The sequence below is a fragment of the Zalophus californianus genome, chromosome 10 (assembly GCF_009762305.2).
Source record: "Zalophus californianus isolate mZalCal1 chromosome 10, mZalCal1.pri.v2, whole genome shotgun sequence".
Lineage (NCBI taxonomy): Eukaryota > Metazoa > Chordata > Mammalia > Carnivora > Otariidae > Zalophus > Zalophus californianus.
This window is the reverse complement of record NC_045604.1, coordinates 109,932,573-109,951,091: the sequence shown is the minus strand read 5'-3', so window position 1 is coordinate 109,951,091 and position 18,519 is coordinate 109,932,573. Positions and strand designations below refer to the sequence as shown.

General features: G+C 46.4%; 1 protein-coding gene across 6 annotated transcripts in view; it reads right to left on the bottom strand.

Moving 5' to 3' along the window:
- Positions 1–18,519, bottom strand: part of RNF216 (ring finger protein 216) — a 151,147-nt gene that overhangs the window by 6,128 nt on the left and 126,500 nt on the right. For all 6 annotated transcript variants that reach the window (XM_027610514.2, XM_027610518.2, XM_027610516.2 and 3 more), the window contains one exon: positions 12,560–12,782. In XM_027610514.2, coding sequence (XP_027466315.1) covers positions 12,560–12,782 — 223 coding nt within the window. The remainder of the gene's footprint in view (positions 1–12,559; positions 12,783–18,519) is intronic.

Genomic DNA, 18,519 nt, shown 5'->3' with positions numbered 1-18,519 from the left:
TCCATTAAAAACCCAAGACCAGGCGCCTGGGTGGCTCAGTTGGTTAAGCGACTGCCTTTGGCTCAGGTCATGATCCTGGAGTCCCGGGATCGAGTCCTACATCGGGCTCCCTGCTCAACAGGGAGTCTGCTTCTCCCTCTGACCCTCCCCCCTCTCGTGCTCTCTCTCTCTAATAAATTATTTAAAAAAGATAAAAAAATAAAATAAAAACCCCAAGACCCAGTCATCTAGCCTCTCTGTGAAAATTCCAAAGGAGGGAATGGATTCCCGTACGAAGGAAACACTAACCAACCGACGCAAAGGGCTCGGATAATTCAGTACAGTTTGGTGGGCACACTCTGAAGGTCTCCATGTGAATATAAAGATACGTTCTACCAATTATCTAGAGGAGGAGCTGACAAACCTCTTCATTTTGGTGCCAGTGGAAGGTCCAGGAAAAAAAGATTTTTAATCTTAAAAAAAAAAAAAAGCTATCCAGAAAACTGTCAGGTGGGAGAGCAGGGGCTCTGTGGTACCTTCCACTAAGCAACTTGAATGTCTGAGTCTTGCAAGATACCTCACCTGTAAAATGGGCTATTGTAAGGCTGGAATGACCTCCAGTATGTAAAGGACTTGGCGAAGAGTGCTCAACTATTAAAGGCAGGAAGGTCATGGGAAACAGCAGAAATAAAGATTTTTAAAAAGATGAGAAGCTTCAAGAAAAAGTGGCAGAGACTGGGAGATGCCCCCAACACTTGCCTCTGTGGCTTCTTCATAGGGTAGGTGCTGGGCTTCCTGACTGTATTAATTAGGGCCACTGAGTAAACTGTCAGTTGCAGCTAGATTAAGGATCAGATGGTTCAGATTTCAACTTCCTCCGATTGGTTGGAATCACAGGACACTGTTTAGAAACTAACAATGAAAACGCTTTTCAATATATTTTTAAATTACATCTTTAGCCAAACATGTTAGACTCTAAGGTGAAGATTTCTTACTTCATCTGGGGCGGGGGTTCCTTCCCAAGCAATTTCTCTTAAGCATTTTATTTATTTATTTATTTTTAAAAAGATTTTATTTATTCATTTGCGAAAAAGACAGAGAGAGAACAAGCAGGGGGAGAGGCAGAGGGAGAGGGAGAAGCAGACTCCCTGCTGAGCAAGGAGCCCTATGCGGGACTCAATCCCAGGACCCCGGGATCATGACCTGAGCCGAAGGCAGACGCTCAACCATCTGAGCCACCCAGGCACCCCTCTCTTAAGCATTTAAAGCTCCTCAAGTCAAGAGTGAAGGCAGACTGAATCATACACTTTAAAAATGGCAAATCTTATTTTATACGTATTTTACCATAATTAAAAAAATGTTAATAAAGAGAGTGAATGTGGCAAGCTTTAAGGTTGATTTTGAGATAAAACATGAAGACTGGTCCCTCTGGGTTTGGGCTCGAGGGACAGATGGGCTCCCGAGGCCTTTCTGGAGGTGAGTTCCCTTGGGAAACATTCTCGGTGCCCCCAAGCATCATCATTCATGGCGAACCAGGACACCTGCAAAAAAGGCTTGCCACTCTGCAAATCTAGGACACACCTAGGCTGCTGGAAGTGGGGAATAATAGGAGGAAAGCAGATGAGAGAGCCGGGTGCAGGGGCCAGGTCACCGAAGTACCTGACCTCCAGCACCCCCGGAAAGGGCTGAGTCACCCACAGGAAATCCAGGCGTGACAGAGCGACCGGCCGCGGCAAGTCTTATCTTCAAGCAGCCCTGACTTCCTGACGGACAGGGTGCTGGCGTGATGAGAACAGCTCCAGTTCTGGGGCTCCACAGAGCTGGGCTTGAGGACCCTGTTACCTTCCACAACCTGACCTGGAGCCCATTCACAGCAGGTTTACTGTGAGAAGCAAATGATCTCACTTTTACAAAGTGCCAAGCACAATGACAGCAAGAACGGAAGTTAATGTTTACTGAGGGTTTACTATGTGCCAGCTCCTGTTGTAAAAGCACTTCACAGACACTGGATCTTCGTAACAACTCCACTAGTTAGGCCCTATTAATGAATCCCCCGATTACAGATTGGGAAATGCAGACACCGTGAGGTTTAAACCCAGGCCTTCCACTCTCGAGGCTGGAGATCTTAACCGCAGAAACCACAGGTTTCTGAACTGGAAGCTTCTGCAGCAGGGACTGCAAGGCCCCTGGAACTCCGCCCGCCCTGCCCCGAGCACTGTCAGAGGCCCTGCCTTGTTCTAGAACGAGTACATCTTATCCTCCTTGAAATACAAGAGGGTTCCTTCTCTCTGGGATGGGCAGAACTCCGAAATCTCCTTTTTCCACTAAATACAAGAGAAAAGGGCAAATCATAACACTTCCATTCAAGAAGAAAAACAGCCAACACAGCAAATAAGTGGGTCACTTCCCTGGAAATTTTTAGGAATTCTTTTCTTGGTCAGCTCACCCAGAAGTGCACATACTATCCCTTAAAAAAGATCCATCCGTCAGTGTCTGGCTTCCCCTGGCACTGGCCTCTGAGACAAAGCCAGCAGCAGATCCCTCTCATGACCTCTTTCCTTCTCCCTCAGACGGAGTCAGGAGCTCCAGAGCCCACAAACCTCACCTCTTGAGCCAGAAACCCAAGGTGCGGGTCAGGCTCTACCACTGAGACCCAAAAGGATTTACTGGCTCACAGTGGCAGGGTCTCCCCTTGCCTCTGACTGGGCCGCCGTACTAAGCCCATCTCCAGAGTGGGAACACACACTTCTAGATTTCCCTGCCTAACATGCCTTCTTGTGAGGCTACCAACTTACTTGCATGTCACAGTGTCCCATGGAATTTTCTTTCTGCCACAAAAGACCAGTGTTTTGGTTCTCATAACATTAAAGCAATTTTGGGAAAAAAAGTTTAAAACCACCCAAATAAAAAAGTCACCGGTAATTTCTCTCCAGAGAGAACTCCTGGGAATGTTTTGGCCCACTGCCCACTTTGTATCCCCACCTCGCTCAGAAACCCCCCGAGGTTCTCTTCTGGAAGGCTGTGCTCTGCACACTCAAGTCCCACCTCCCTGTGTTCGGCTCCAGCTCACACGCGCACACTGTCTCTCCCAATCATGAGGGGCCAACAGAGATTCTACTAGCGAGGAAACAGGCTCTGAGGAGCAGTTACATGCTGAAGATCATGGAGTCGTGAGAAGTGAAAGCGGGACCAGTGCAGAGCCTGCTGCTCCTTCTGGGCTGGTAGCCCCTAGGGTGCCTGGGCAGTTAGGGCCCCTCCAGCTGCTCTGCCTTCTATAAGGTTGGAGACCAAATTGGACCCTCGACCCAAACTCCCCGGGGAGGAACAGATGGTTCTGTTGGCAGCCACTGCGCTGGGCACCCCAATAGGCCTAAGTGAATGGCCACTGAGGATGATGTGTCCCCCCCGCACTCCTCCATCTGGCCTTTGGCATGGGCTTTAAAGATGGATCCAGTAGGCCTGAATGACTTCCATTCTCTGTCTGCTTTCCGGCCCTTCCTAATCTTGGTGAAAATTTCCACACAGATCCATGGAATGTGCATATAAGCAAGACTAGGCTGAAATAGGAGGGAGCAGACACCAGTCAGCGGTCAAGATGTCCCAGGACGGGTGGGTCTCAAAAGACTGACTATTAACAGGGGTGCCTGGGTGGCTCAGTCGGTTAAGTGTCTGCCTTCAGCTCAGCTCATGATCCCGGGGTCCTGGGATTAAGCCCCATGTCAGGCTCTGAGCTCGGCGGGGAGCCTGCTTCTCCCTCTCCTCCCTACTTGTGCTCGCTCTCTGTCAAATAAATAAATAAAATCCTAAAAAAAACCCAAAAAGCTGAGTATAATGAAACACCAGGCTAGGGTGCAAGAGAACCACCTAAGCAATTTTTTATCACTACCCATGGCCACTCTGGGCATGGAGCCCACATACCACAACCAGATGCAATGAGGACTGTGAAGGGAACATGCACAGCACCCACAGTGGCCCAGTGCTCTCCCAATGCAGTGCCGAGGATAAAGGAATACATACAGCAGAATGGGGTGTGGAGTCTCACTGCCCCGCAGATCTGGAAGAATACTTTAAAGGAAGAAATGAGTGGGTTGCATCTTAACAGGAAGAAGGTTTTATTTCCTCTCTCTGAATTCCTTTGAGCTCAGCAGGACACAAAGTGTTGGCCTGACTTGGAGGACTTGGACACGCCTGCTTCACATGGAGGAGGCGGGGAGCACGGCGAGGGCACGAAGCCGATGGCAGGGGCTGGGCTTCTCCAAAACAGACTCAGCACGGCAGTCGCTGGCAGGAAGTGAGGTAGAGTTCGCCAGAGAGGTTTTAATTAAGAAAAACCAGCCCAAACCTCCACTCTGTAACCTGCCCCTCAATAAGGAAGCTTCGCAGCTCCGCCTGAGCAGCAGGGTCTGGACAGGAGGAAATGGAGAAGCTGCCAATGGTTCAAGAAAGAGGAGGTTTCTGCCAATCAGACACTGACAGTAACTGCCAGCACAGGCTGAAGGGCCCTAAAATAGATGTGTGAGCGCTTGGCCTCAGGCTGCTCTTGCCAAAGCTTTGAAAAGTCCCTTTGAGCCCATTTTCTTCAACATTTCTGATCACCATGGCTGGCCGCCCGCTTGCCTGCTGTCCAGCCTCCTGTGACCACGGAGGAAGGATGGGTGACTTTTCTTCATTTAACTTTCCTCCCCTTAAAAAGGTGACTGGGGATTCCAAGTCAACTGCTGCTTCCCTCCTGCGATTTTGGGGGTGGGGCTGGGGCTGGGATCCAGATCATGTGTGGCCACAGCTGTTGTTAATAAACTTGCAATGATTTCATAAAAGGCTTCCAAAGGGCTGAGGATTTAGTTTCAAATTATTCCCAGATCGGCTGCAGATCGCCGAGCAACACCAGACCCTAACCCCCAGCTCCAGCTGTCCCCCTGCAACAGGAAATTGGGGGGAGGAGGGTGAGGCACAGCCCCAAGTGGCACATGCTGTGCAGCTGGGGTCTGGAATGGCCCAGTGGGGGGCTGGACAACGTGCTGGGGAGGAGCAAAGACAGCCGGGCTCTTGGCTGGCCTCTGCAGCCATCTCCACAGGTCACAGAGACCCAGCACCCAAACTCCTTTCCATCTAGAGCTCCCCCATGGGGACCTGGAGGCAGCATGGAATATGGCCATGTTTTGACTCCTGTCAGGGTCAAGTGCTCAGCCTGGACCTGCTGGCATTTGTCGAAGATGACACATATCTACATGCTCCCACCCTCCTTGGTAAAGTCCTCAGTGACACCTAAACCTGATCAAGGATACTGTCAAGATTTGGAGATCCAGGCCCCCCCCTTCTAACATCGGCAACTTGGCTCAATGGGGAAAGGGTCCAGTGATGGTCCTACCCCTCTATGGAGACCCAGCTGGTTCACTGGGCTCAGGGACCCTAGTGGGCACCTACTTGGTGAGCTGCCAAATTTGTGACCTCCAGGGTGTGGAGACTTCTGGAGTAAAAGGAGCTGACATCTGGTCCATGACCTGGGCTTGCATCCCACTTTTACCAAGTGACCTGAATCTCGTTTTCCTCATCTGCGGATCAGGAAAGTGGTCCTGCCCCCATGTTGTAACAGAAAGGAGAATATTTAAAAGTGACCAGAAATAAGCTGCTGAGAAAGCTGCGTCGATGAAACAAGGGGGCTCACGTCACCACCTTAGTTTCTTTTGTAGAAGGTACATTTAAAAAGTTAAGGAAAGGGGTGCCCGACTGGTTCAGTCAGTAGAACATGTGACTCCTGATCTCAGGGTCAGGAGTCCAACCCTCACATGGGGTATAGAGCTTATTAACATTATTTTTAAGATTTTATTTATTTGACAGAGTGCACGCACAAGTAGGCAAAGCAGAAGGCAGAGGGAGAGAAGCAGGCTTCCCGCTGAGCAGGGAGCCTGATAACAAGGCTCCATCCCAGGACCCTGGCATCATGACCTGAGCTGAAGGCAGACACCCATCCGGGTGCCCCCGGCATAGAGCTTACTTAAAAAAAAAAAAGTTAAGGAAACAATGCTATAGCCAAAATCCAGTTAACGACTTCACCTTTGGTCTACCTTTCCCATGAGCCTTCTGCCTCTCCTGGGTCCACTCTGAAATGTTCTTCTCCCCTCCATTCCTGCAACAGTCCCTCCTTTCCCTGGTCACTTAAACACGGGTCTCAGAGTTGTGTGGTATCCTCTGTACACCCGCCCCCGCAGGGAGATGCTGGGCACTGGGCTAGTCTGGGTGGTGCTGGAGCCACAGATGGGAGAAGGCAGGAGGGTGGCTTAAAGACGCCAAGAGAAACAGCCTCGGCTGGAGCCCCTGCTACGTTTATGGACCACAGTTTTTGCAGAAGTGGGATGACACATCTGCCTTAGAGAATTATTACAGAATTAAAAATATTAGCACAGGTCATCAGGTTCAATTCAATGTAGGCTTGGGAAAAATAAGTAAGTCTCCTGACCAAATGGCTAAGAGGTAATCGTATCAAATTGTAAGCTGGTTGTAAAAGCCCTAGGGTTTTATTTGAATCAAACAATCTTTTATATTCAAAAATCAAGTTGTAGAAAATAATTCTGTGCAGTTTCTGGTAACCAACACCCAAGATTAAACACTGACTTTGTTTTGTATTTAAAGAAGAAAAATGCTGTTAAGAATTCTGCCCCACTTCTTGAATCTGGACTGCCAGGTGACTGCTCTTTTGACCAGCGTCTAACGATGAGCTATGCCTTGCTAGCCCCTGCCACTCATTCGGCTGCAGTGGATTTGGATCCAGTCAAGCACCAGGATACCTACCCCCCTGCAAAATAACGTCTGCTCACTTATGTGTCAACATGTGGCTTTGCATTTTGCTCCCCAATCAGAAAACCGTGGTTTGCTTCTTTTTTTGTCCTTCCTTTTAAAAAGATATCTTGTTTTTTAAGACTTGTGGTTCAATGTTTTTGGCTTCATTTTGATAATTAACAGAGAAGTTGAGTTACATTCATTTTAGTTCTCATACGGAGTTTGTTTGGGTTCCCAGGCAATCTCTAGTCATTAAGGGATAAAACTCAACTTCTTCCAAACCACGAAGGGACGCAGGGACGAAGAGATTCTTCCTGGCCTTGCTGGTTAATTAAGCTGGAGAACAGGCTTGGATGACAGGACATGCTTTGTTTCCCTGAACTTCTGAATGGCTTTGTGTTCTCAGAAGCCCCAACAGATGCTGGCTTGGAATCCAATCAGTCTCCTGGTGAGAATCAAGGAAACAGGGCTGATCCCAGATTTGATGGGAATGGGACAAATGGAACCAAATCTCTGGCTGTGGCTGCCTGAGGAAATCGGAGGGATTTGTATTTGCCTGACCTTCCTTTTGAACTTTATTTTGAGCAAATACAGAACCCTTCTCAGGGTGGAAGACGACAATTCAACAACAAGGGGGCAGTGGCATGCTACGGCACCCAAACAAGGTAACAGAACACAAAAAACTTTTAACCCATTCCATGTGTAGTAGGAAAAGTGAGGCGACAGGAGAAGGAACAAGAATGAGTGGGAAGAGAAAGGAAAACAGCGCCGGCCGAGGAGAGGCCAGCAGCTGAACACCTTCTGGTGTGTAACTCCACTCAGCTCTTTGTTTCTGGAACGCAACGTGGGAAGGGGAGCGGGCCAGGGGGAGGGGAGAACTTTGTAGGAGATGCCGCTGAAGAAAAAGAATCCTATTTCCTCATGTAAATCCTAGAGATGCTCGAGCCTGGGTATGTTGGCTGCACAGCACTGAGGAAGTGAGTCCACAGAACTGCCAGGTGTGGGGAAGGTCTGTCCTAAAAGGCAGTGTGCGTTACCTTGGTGAGCACTTGCTGCTGCAGGCTGTACCTCCTTCTGCTGAACCAAACCAACAGAAGGATGACCTGTTTACAAAGTCTACCCTTTCCTTCAGCGATTGGGGGGTGTGCTGGGCGGCAGGGAGGAAGGCTTGCTGAGACTCTCAGTGGGTGGCAGAGCTGCTGAATAAGAGCAATTCCTGGGTCCCTCAGCCCAATTTTCTGCCCGGTGAGGAGGTAGTTCCTGACATGCACACACCTGGTTTCCATTGAGGACCCACTGCTTTTCAAAACTGGGAGCGCCCAGGATTAGGTAGGGTTAGGCCAGGAGAGGTTTGCTGTGGTTCTCACACACAGGGGACGGCCTGTTACCTGACATTGTTAGGCATATCGGAGATGTTCGAAACCAGGGGTAAAGTCTGATGACTAACGACCTATGCTTTGGCTTATAAAGTGCTGGCATGGAAATCTTTTTAAAGATTTTATTTATTTGACAGAGACACAGCGAGAGAGGGAACACAAGCAGAGGGAGGGGGAGAGGGAGAAGCAGACTCCGGCTGAGCAGGGAGCCCAACGTGGGGCTCGATCCCAGGATCCTGGGATCATGACCTGAGCCGAAGGCAGACACTTAACGACTGAGCCACCCAGGCGCCCCACATGAAACATGTTTTAAAGATACTTGGATTAATGGCCAATCTTTAAAAATCAGGACATACCAAACTGAAGTCCAGATTTCCACCTTCTCTGGAGAATCTGAAGCCATGGTAACCCTGAGTACACTTTCACCTGGCGACAATCTCTGGGAACAGATTAGCAGCCTTGGACAGGGCCTACACCCTCTCCCGTTTGCCACAGTCCTCACCATATCTTACTGCCCCAGATCGGGCCCAATTTACACTCACCAATTATTTGTTACTATTTGCCCCTGTGGCAACTTGGGTGACTCCAGCTACACGCTGTCGGTATTCTATGTGTAAATCTTTTCTTTAAGATTTTATTTATTTATTTGACAGAGAGAGACACAGCAAGAGAGGGAACACAAGCAGGGGGAGTGGGAGAGGGAGAAGCAGGCCTCCCACTGAACAGGGAGCCCGATGTGGGACTCGATCCCAGGACCCTGGGGATCATGCCCTGAGCCGAAGGCAGACGCTTAACGACTGAGCCACCCAGGTGCCCTTTTCTTTATTTTTTTAAAGGTTTTATTTGACAGAAAGAGGGAGAGAGCGAGCACAAGCAGGGGGAGTGGGAGGAGGAGAAGCAGGCTTCCCACTGAGCAGGGAGCCCGATGCAGGGCTCGATCCCAAGACCCTAGGATCATGACCTGAGCTGAAGGCAGACGCTTAACGACTGAGCCACCCAGGTGCCCCTATGTGTAAATCTTTTCATGCATTTGAGAGTGAGAGAGAGCGAGAGCGAGAGAGAGAGAGAGAGAGAGCACGCAGGTGCAGGGGGAAGGGTAGAGAGAGGAGAGAGAACCCACAAGCAGACTCCATGGCTGAGCTTGGAGCCGACACAGGGCTTGATCCCAGGACACCGAGATCATGACCTGAGCCAAAATCAAGAGTCGACTGCTTAACCGACTGAGCCACCCAGGCACCCCTCCACGTTTTTTTCCACCATGTTTTAAAATACAGATATACGGCATCACTTAAAAATATTTTTAAGGTAAACTCTACCCCTAATTCTATGTGGGGCTTGAACTCACAACCCAGAGATCAAGTTACATGTTCTACTGACTGAGCCAGCCAGGTGTCCCTAGCATCACTTTTTATAGCTCCATACTAAACTAATGAGAGATGCTCACACATCTGAACAGCCTGGGCTGTTCAATGCTGTACTTACCATGTGAGGAAAAATAAAATTCTATCTTGTCTAATCCACTGCTATTTTGGGGCTTTCTGTAATTCACAGCAAAACTGATTCTCATTAATATAGGAATGTTTATTCATTTCTTAATGAATCATACTACTCTTTACATATTGTTTATCTGTATCATATACATGTTAACAACAATTTCCCCCAGTTTTTCATTTACCTTTATCTTTGTTTATGGTGTCCTTTGCCAAACAGGATTTAAGTATTTTTAGTCTGGCATCGATGTAACACTAAGAAGGGTTTTCCCTTCCTAGGGAATGATACAAGTAATTTTCTTTCGCTTTCTTGAAATATTTCCAAAAGGTTAGCCCAGGGTCCCAAAAGAACTACTGAAGGTTTCTCTCTCCACATGGTAGCCAGTATGATCCTGAAATCTTAAATTAGGCTAAGTCACCCCTCTACGTAAGCCCTGCAACAGTGCCCACCGTTACCACCAACCCACGGCCTGGCTGGGCCTGACCCCTCTCACTTGCCTCTCCTAGCTCACTACCTGCAAGTCACACCAGCCTTCTTTCTGGTCCCTGAACAGGCTGCGTTTGTTTGGTTTCCTGGCCTGCCTTGCTCCTCCTCCTCAGGCAGGCCTCTCTGCAAATGCTGCCTCCCAAAGAGCCCGCCCAGGTCACTCCATCCGAAGGCAGCCTCCTTCCCCCCCCTGGGCCAGCCTCGTCTCATTGCTCCTCCCTAACACTAACCAGACAAAGGATCTGTTTCAGAGTGCAAACTCCACGATGACAGCGCTTTTCTGCTTAGACTAGTCCTGGCAACACTGAATAGTTAAGAATAAAAGAACGGATGAATCTATCATTTCTCCAAGTGATTTTAAGTATCTTTAGAGGTGCCTGGCTGGCTCTGTCAGAAAAGCACAGAACTCTTGATCTTGGGGTCATGAATTTCAGACCCACGTTAGGTGTAGAGATTACTTAAATAAAAACTTAAAAAAAAAAAAAAAGGTATTTTTATCAGACATTAAATTCTCATTTAATGTGTTTTTGATCTCCAATCCATTTTGTCCCTCTGATCTAGTTATTAGCCTACATGGTTTTGATTAGTGTAGCTTAGTAAAAATTAGTCTCATTTTCAAAATTAGAGGCAATTTTTCAACGAAAAAAAAAAGCCCTATTGAATTTCAAAGGGAATTGCAGCAAATGTCTAGATTTTAGATTGAAGTGATGTATCTGCAATACCAAGTCTTCCCTCTGAGGGACAAGAGGCTTCTCCATGATCAGGTCATCTTGTCCTCGGGGAAAGCTGTCATCAGGCCTCCAGGGGGCTTTGGTGTCCTTCCTCAGGCCTTCTGTTTGCTCCAAGTTAGCAGGGTTTTCACTTATGCTCATTCTTTTTGGTAGAACAAATCCTGGCACATACTGCACTGCTATCCTTACAGAAGAGTTTCAAACTTAAAAATTATTTTAAGAATTGATACAGTTTATATTAAAACTTAAGAATAAAGCATTATTTCTCTATATGTTCACATCTCTTGATGTCCTTCAACAGTTTTTTTTTCACATTTCTTGTTAAAGTTAATTTCTAGAATATTTTATTATTTATATTGCTATATAATGTGAATGACTTTATATTTATTTTGTATCTACACATCTTTCTACCGCTTCTAATAGCTTGTTCCAGTTGATTACTCTGTCTTTTCTCACGCTGAAGATGATAGATTTCCCTTTCTTCATTACTTATAAAAGTGCTTAGAACAGTGTCTGAAACACAGTGGATACCTAATTAACACTGGCAATTATGTTCTATTCTCTTAGCTAACTGAACTGACTAGCAGTTCCAAAACAAAACAGTGATAGTCTTTGATTTTTTGGTAATGCTTCTATGTATTTCACTATTAAAAACATGCTAAGGACTGTTCTGAAAAATGGGTTTAAAAAAAATCATCCTTCTAGTACTATTCTTTAAACTTTAAATCAAGAATAGATATTTGATTTTATTACGTCTTTCACCATTTAAAGTTATCATATGGTGAGTTACATTAATAAAACTCTTAATATTGAACCATCCCTGCATTTCTGGAACAATCTCACTTGTTATGGCTTTTTTTTTTTAGATTTTACTTTATTTTATTACTTATTTATTAAAAGACTTTTTAAATTTATTTGACAGAGAGAGACAGCGAGAGAGAGAACACAAGCAGGGGGGAGCTGGAGAAGGAGAAGCAGTGTCCCCGCTGAGCAGGGAGCCAGAAGCGGGGCTCAATCCCAGGATGCTGGGATCATGACCTGAGCTGAAGGCAGACGCTTAATGACTGAGCCACCCAGGCACCAGCCCCTAGATTTTATTTATTTATTTTAGAGAGAGACAGAGATTGAGCACGGGGGAGAGGGGCGGAGGGAGAGAAAGAGAGAATCCCAAGTAGACTCCCTGCTGAGCATGGAGCCCCACTCAGGGTTCAATCTCATGATCTTGAGATCATGACCTGAGCTGAAATCAAGAGTCAGACACTCAACCAACTGAGCCACCCAGGTGCCCCAATCACTTGGTCATAGTTTCTATTTGCTGATATTTTATTTAGAGAATTTAAAACCTGTATTAAGTTAGAAGGATCTGTATTTTTCTTTTTTGGGGGTTATCTCTGTCTTCTTTTGGGATGAGCATTATGCTGGCTTTATACAAACTTATATGTAAAACTATCTTTCCTTGTCTATGCTCTGGGACTTATTTCAGATGGCAAAGAAAAATTTTATTCTAAATAATTTGCCCATAAACTTTTTGGGCATGCTGCTTTTCTGAGGAGTAGCTTTCTGATTACTTTCTCATTCTTTTCCTGTGGTTATTGGTCCATGTAATTTCCTATATTTTCATAAGTCACAATGTGTTATGTATACGTAAAATCCCTTTCAGTAAGTTACCTTATGAGTATTTTCCCCTACAAAGCAACAGGCAGCCATGCATTCACTTACGGTGGGGTCGGTCCAGAGAGAGCATCTCGAACACTCCTGGCAAGGGGCTCCCGGTGAGCGAGGATGCTGGCAGAAATGGTCATATCCACTGATAGATACTCGACAGAGGTAGCACATCTGGGCACCACAGCGGCAAGACATCCGGTTGCAGCCTTCGGATTTGATGAGGCCAGTCCCACACTTGTGGCATTTTCTAATGCGGGCTGCAGTCATTTTTTCTTCACTAAGAAAAGAGCACATGAACTGAGACAGCAGGGAAGAGGGTGAGGAGAGACAAGTACTCTGGGCACTAAGTATGTCGTCCCACAAGTGACCGCCGAGCCCTTCTGGTGACATCTGGAGAGTGAAAAGAACCTATGCTTTGGAGTCGAGAATTACATTCAGTTCATTAGTTGTAGGACCCTCAATAAGGTACTCAACTGCTTGGAGACTCAGTTACCTCATTTTTAAATTAGGAAAACCCAATTTCTTCACCATGTTTTGAGGATTATTACAGATAAGACAGAAAGCACCCCAGCACAGTGCGTGACACCTACCATTTAGAAAATGATTATTCTGTTTGTTATAGGAGTCCCTGTAGGCTTAAAAAGGAGAGGAAAAACTCAGGGTCTTCCTTAATAACATGTTTTATATATACAAAGCTGGCTAACGAAGAGCCAGTAAGCCTAAACCTTAGTTACGTACACACTTTGGATTTTATCCATTTTTTTTTTTTAAGAGGTGGTGGGAGAGGGAGGGGTTGGGGGAGAGAGAGAGAGAGAATCCCAAGCAGGCTCCACATCCAGTGTGGAGCCCGACATGGGGCTCGATCTCACGACCTTGAGATCATGACCCAAGCTGAAATCAAGAGTTGGAAGCTTAACTAAGCCACCCATGTGTCCCCCCACACCTTGGATTTTAAATACTTAAGGTGGGGTGGGGAGACACAGTTGGGGACAAGCCAACAGTCAGTTTATAACTTCTTCCTGTTGGCAGTGCTCACCTCCATGTCAAAATCCCACATTCCCACACTCCCTTTTAGTGAGGGTATCGGCATGCCCTTGAGGGGGAGAAGTTGGCCCTGGCTAATGGGAAGTTTGTAGGAAAGCTACTTGTTTCCAGAAGCACTTTAACTGATATGGAGAGGCAGGTGACTAGAGCCAAAATGACACAACTTGGCTCTTTACCAAGAGCTGGCACTGCTGCATTAGTTTCTTCTGTAGTGCCCTGTTCCTAACTCTGAAATAACCCTCGCTACCTTGGACTATAACGGTTTGTGTGTCTGTCTTCTTCTACTAAGTTGAGTTCCTCAAGGTGTCAAAAAGCATGCCTATGGAGACTAGGGAAAGCAGGAATGACCCCAATGGTGGAGAAGCCCTGAAACTGGGACTTAACCCAGTACTGAGCATTTCTCTTCCAAGTGGGAACCCAGAGTGGTGGCCAGGGATGTGCTTCCCTGTAAAGACTCAACAGTCTGGGGATGAGTTCTGACCTGCAGGCTCTCTCCTCACACTGAGAAACAGCCTTCTTCCTCCCACGGCTCCCAGGGTTTCTGCTAAGTAAGGGAGCCAGGTGAGTCTAGGGTCACGCAAGTGTTTTTAATTACTGATATTTAGAAGACTGTCATAGTTTGCTCCTTAGAAGCTAGATTATGTGCTTAAAAATAGAAAAATGAACTAGGAAATTGGCTGGTATTCATTTAGGTCTGATTTTTGAATGGTCCAAAAGGCAGGAAGGCTCTGACTTGAAAAGAATTTAAACCCAGTTCAAGTTACAGAAGAATAAATGAGTTCTAAGTTTTGCTGAATAGGAAACATCGTCAAGGAGACAAAGTTTAAATAAGGTGAATTTGTTATTGTCAACTTAATAATATAGCACACATGTTCATGATTTCAGTTACTCAGCAACTGTGAAGACACTTCTCAATGCTCCCTGTTAAGACTTACAAGGTTCTGATGCAAAAATTTCCAAGATGAAAACCTGTGGCCAAGACACAACTGCAGTTTTGTACAACACAAACTTCTTGTGTAAGAGCACCTTCAAGACTGATGTGTGGCTTTAAGCTGTCATGCTCTGGGGGCCTGGCGCTGGCTGATTTTTTCCCTGGGTAGCTGCAATGGCTACAGTGTGGGAGAGAAGTGGATGAAAAGAACCAAGGTTGGGGCGCTTGGGTGGCTCAGTCAGTGAAGTGTCCAACTCTTACTCTTGGCTCAGGTCTTGATTTCATGGTCATGAGTTTGAGCCCTGCATTGGGCTCCATGCCCAGTGTGGAGCCTACTTAAAAAAAAAAAAAAAAAAAGGACCAGGGTTATGGAGTCCTTTCCTGAAGGCTTGGGAAGAGGGTGCATTTATTTGCTTGCTCTGTTCCACCAAGCTGTCAGTCACCAAAATAATAATGGATCTGGGATGGGAGAAAAGGCACCCCTAGATGAATGGAGGAATACAGAGTGCCCACCACTGAACATTGCGCTAAAGTTCATATAGCTGTTCAACGCTGCATGAATATCCACTCAAGTCCTCATTTCTGCGCTCATAAGACTAGTACTAGGAAGGGCCAGAATGACTCTGTACCAAAAAAAGACTTTTTTTATGGATTGTGGTGACCACCTATCCAGTAACGCGAAAGTGCAAAATGGGATGAGAAATCAGTTGATTCTTTTGGGAGAAGAGTGATTTGGGAACTAGATTCTAAACTAGGCAGGAAACAAACAGCCCTACAGGATGTGTTTCTGGGCAAGACAGGAAGAGAAGCCTGGGCTGCAGCTGTGTCTCCTGACCTTGTGTTCAAACAGGAAGGTTCACTGCCTTCCCCTACATAACCAACCTAGATCCTACAGCTCCAAGAGTATTTGTTCTCACCACTTTTTTTTTTTTAAAGATCTTATTTATTTATTTGACAGAGAGAGACACAGCAAGAGAGAGAACACAAGCAGCGGGAGTGGGAGAGGGAGAAGCAGGCTTCCCGCTGAGCAGGGAGCCCGATGCGGGCCTCGATCTCAGGACCCTGGGATCATGACCCGAGCCGAAGGCAGACGCTTAATGAACAGGTGCCTCCTGTTCTCACCACTTTTAAGTATGTTGGTAATTTCTGTTTGGGAGCTGTCTTCATTTTTTGTGGCATATACTATTCAAAATGTTAGATGGCTTTCCTTTGTGAATGTATCTTTTTTTATTGTGGTAAAATGCACAGAAAATTTCCATTTTAGGGACGCCTGGGTGGCTCAGTTGGTTAAGCGTCTGCCTTCAGCTCAGGTCATGATCCCAGGGTCCTGAGATCAAGTTCCGCATCGGGCTCCCTGCTCGGTGGGAAGCCTGCTTCTCCCTCTCCCCCTGCTTGTGCCCTCTCTCTCTGTCAAATAAATAAATAAAATCTTAAATTTTTTTTACATTTTAGCCATTTTAAAGTGTACAATTCAGGGGCATTTAATATAATCCTAGTGATATGCAACCATCACTGCTATCTAGTTCTAGAACATTTTCATCATCCTCAAAGAAAACTCCACACCTATTAAGCGGTCACTTCCCACGCCCCCCTTTCCCCGCAACACCTAATCTGCATTCTGTCTCTAATGGACTTGTCTACTCTTTACACAGGCAAATATCCACATGCCTAAGAACCTTTCATATAAATGGAACCACACGAGTTGTGGCCTTCTGGGTTTGGCCCCTCTCACTGAGCAGGTCTCCGAGGTTCAGTCTGTGATGTAGCATGGACCTTCATTCTCTTTTTACGGTTGAATAATATCTCACTCTGCAGGATACTGTACTTTGTTTACCATTCATCACTTGAAGGACATCTGGGTTGCTTCCTTCTTTGGCTGTTGTGAATAGTGCTGCTAGGAACATTCATGTCCAAGCTTTTGTTGGAATACCTGCCTCATCTCATACCAGTTATGATGCTGTATTTTACGACTCAGCATTAGCTTATAATCCCGTGTGTACCCTGCTGTTTCTTATTTTTCACACTTGGCAACTGGCAGAGAGCCAGGAAGGACTATATGGTGGGGAAAGGAAGTGAAGGCCTTGGAGGACTCCCTCTCTACAAAAATACCAGATTGCTCTGGACATCTTTGAGATCGATGCCACCATCAAATACTTCAAAGGTGCAGGGGTGCTGATTCTCAACATATCTCCTTTTACTTCTTTGGCCTGTACAGATAGGGGGTCTTGGAGAACATTACTGTATGTTCTGTATGGAGAATGTGCATTACTGTAAGCCCAATCGAGTGCTGACCCCACCTGCAACTGCTGTTCCAGACGTCATTTCTTACAAGAGCAAATCAACCTAACCTCTGGCAACTGGTATGCAGCTTCTGATCTGGAACATGCTTTCTCTGTCCAATACACGGAGAGCACCAGAAGCAGTTGGCAAGGAACTTGATCATCTATCATCCAAAAGGACAATATGCTGGTCTATTATTCAAATGACATGCAGACAGAACCTGGTGCACAGAGTAGCAGGTACTCCAGGGTACCAGGGTACAGTAATGTGGTATATCCTTGCCAGAAGACGGGAGGTAAATCCCTTGAAGATACAGGGGTCTGTAATCTCTATGACCCTCTGGTGGTCTGGAGGTCAGGTGTGTGTATCAGGCTATGCCTTCCAAAGCTAAGCACATGTCACCGTGTCTTCTAACACCTACCACAAAGAAAGAAGTCCGACACTTAGGAAGCCTTTCTGGATTTTGGAATTAACGTATAATCACACTTGGATGTGCCTCTCTGTTCCATCTACTGCCGGTACAAAAGGCCGCCAAGTTTAAGTAGGGCCCAGACCGAGACCCTGGATGGAGCCACCGGCGGGAACGGATAGGACAGAGGACGGAGGTCCTGCTTCGGAAAGGAACCAACTCCTCTCCTGCTAAGAGGCATCTCCGGGCCCATGACCAAGTGCGGGCGTAGTCCAAATGGCTGACCACGAGGCATGGAAAACTGGTTTATAGAGTTGGGCAAGCATCACCAACTGTAAGTAGAATACATATAACTTGAGGAAGTCCTAAATGCAAGAAGTTATCTGTTGAAGGGTTTGTGTCATGTTTGTAAATCAGGGCCTTCTGCTGCTTCGACCGACCGACCAACTGACCGTGAATGTTTATGGGACACTTCAGTGGCAAGAACCATTCTGGGCACTTGGGCAGTTTCATCTCCATAATACATAGACACAAGTATGCTCTGTACTTAACAGATGAAGAAACTGAGGCACAGAATGACTAAGAAATTTGTTCAAAGTTCTTAACTACAGCTATCCGGAGTGATTACACAATCAATCTGTACTGACTTTATCAGTAAGACATCACTCTTAGGGGCAGAACAAAGGCTCAGGCAGCAACAACAGAAAACCTCCGCTTCTCCCAATCCAAACCAGATGTAACGTGTCCACAGTAACAAAAGCAAATTTTTTTGGGAGATGGTTTATAAACTGGCTGAAAGACAACTCCAAATGAGAAATTTAGAGTGTTCTTGGCAATAGCTCAACTGCTAGGCTAAGTATACTGCCTGACAAGATGACTACTTTGAAGAAGGAGTAATTTTGGACATGTCCACCATCACTTTAAGGCCATACCACTGGGCAGCTGGTGGCCACTCTAAATTATAAAGGCTGGCTGATAGGGTAAGCCTAGATGTGAGGAAGCAACGCTAGACTTTTCTAGTTGGAGTGGCATGTGTGATTACTACGTATGTCATCGACTGTTGCCATAAACTTAATCACCTCTACAAGATCCCTTCGCCATGTCAGGTAAAGATACTCACAGGTTCTGGGGATTAGGACCTTCTGCCCACCACAGTCTGCCCTCCGGCCTCCAGATTCATATCCACCCTACATCCCTACAGTCACCTCAACCCAGGACCCCCAAGGTCTCAAATACCATGGTGTTGCTCGGAGTCCCAAATCTCACCATCTAAATCAAGTACAGGTGAAGACTCTGGATATAACCCATTCTGGGACAACTTCCTCGCCAAAAAGGGAGAAAATGGAAGGA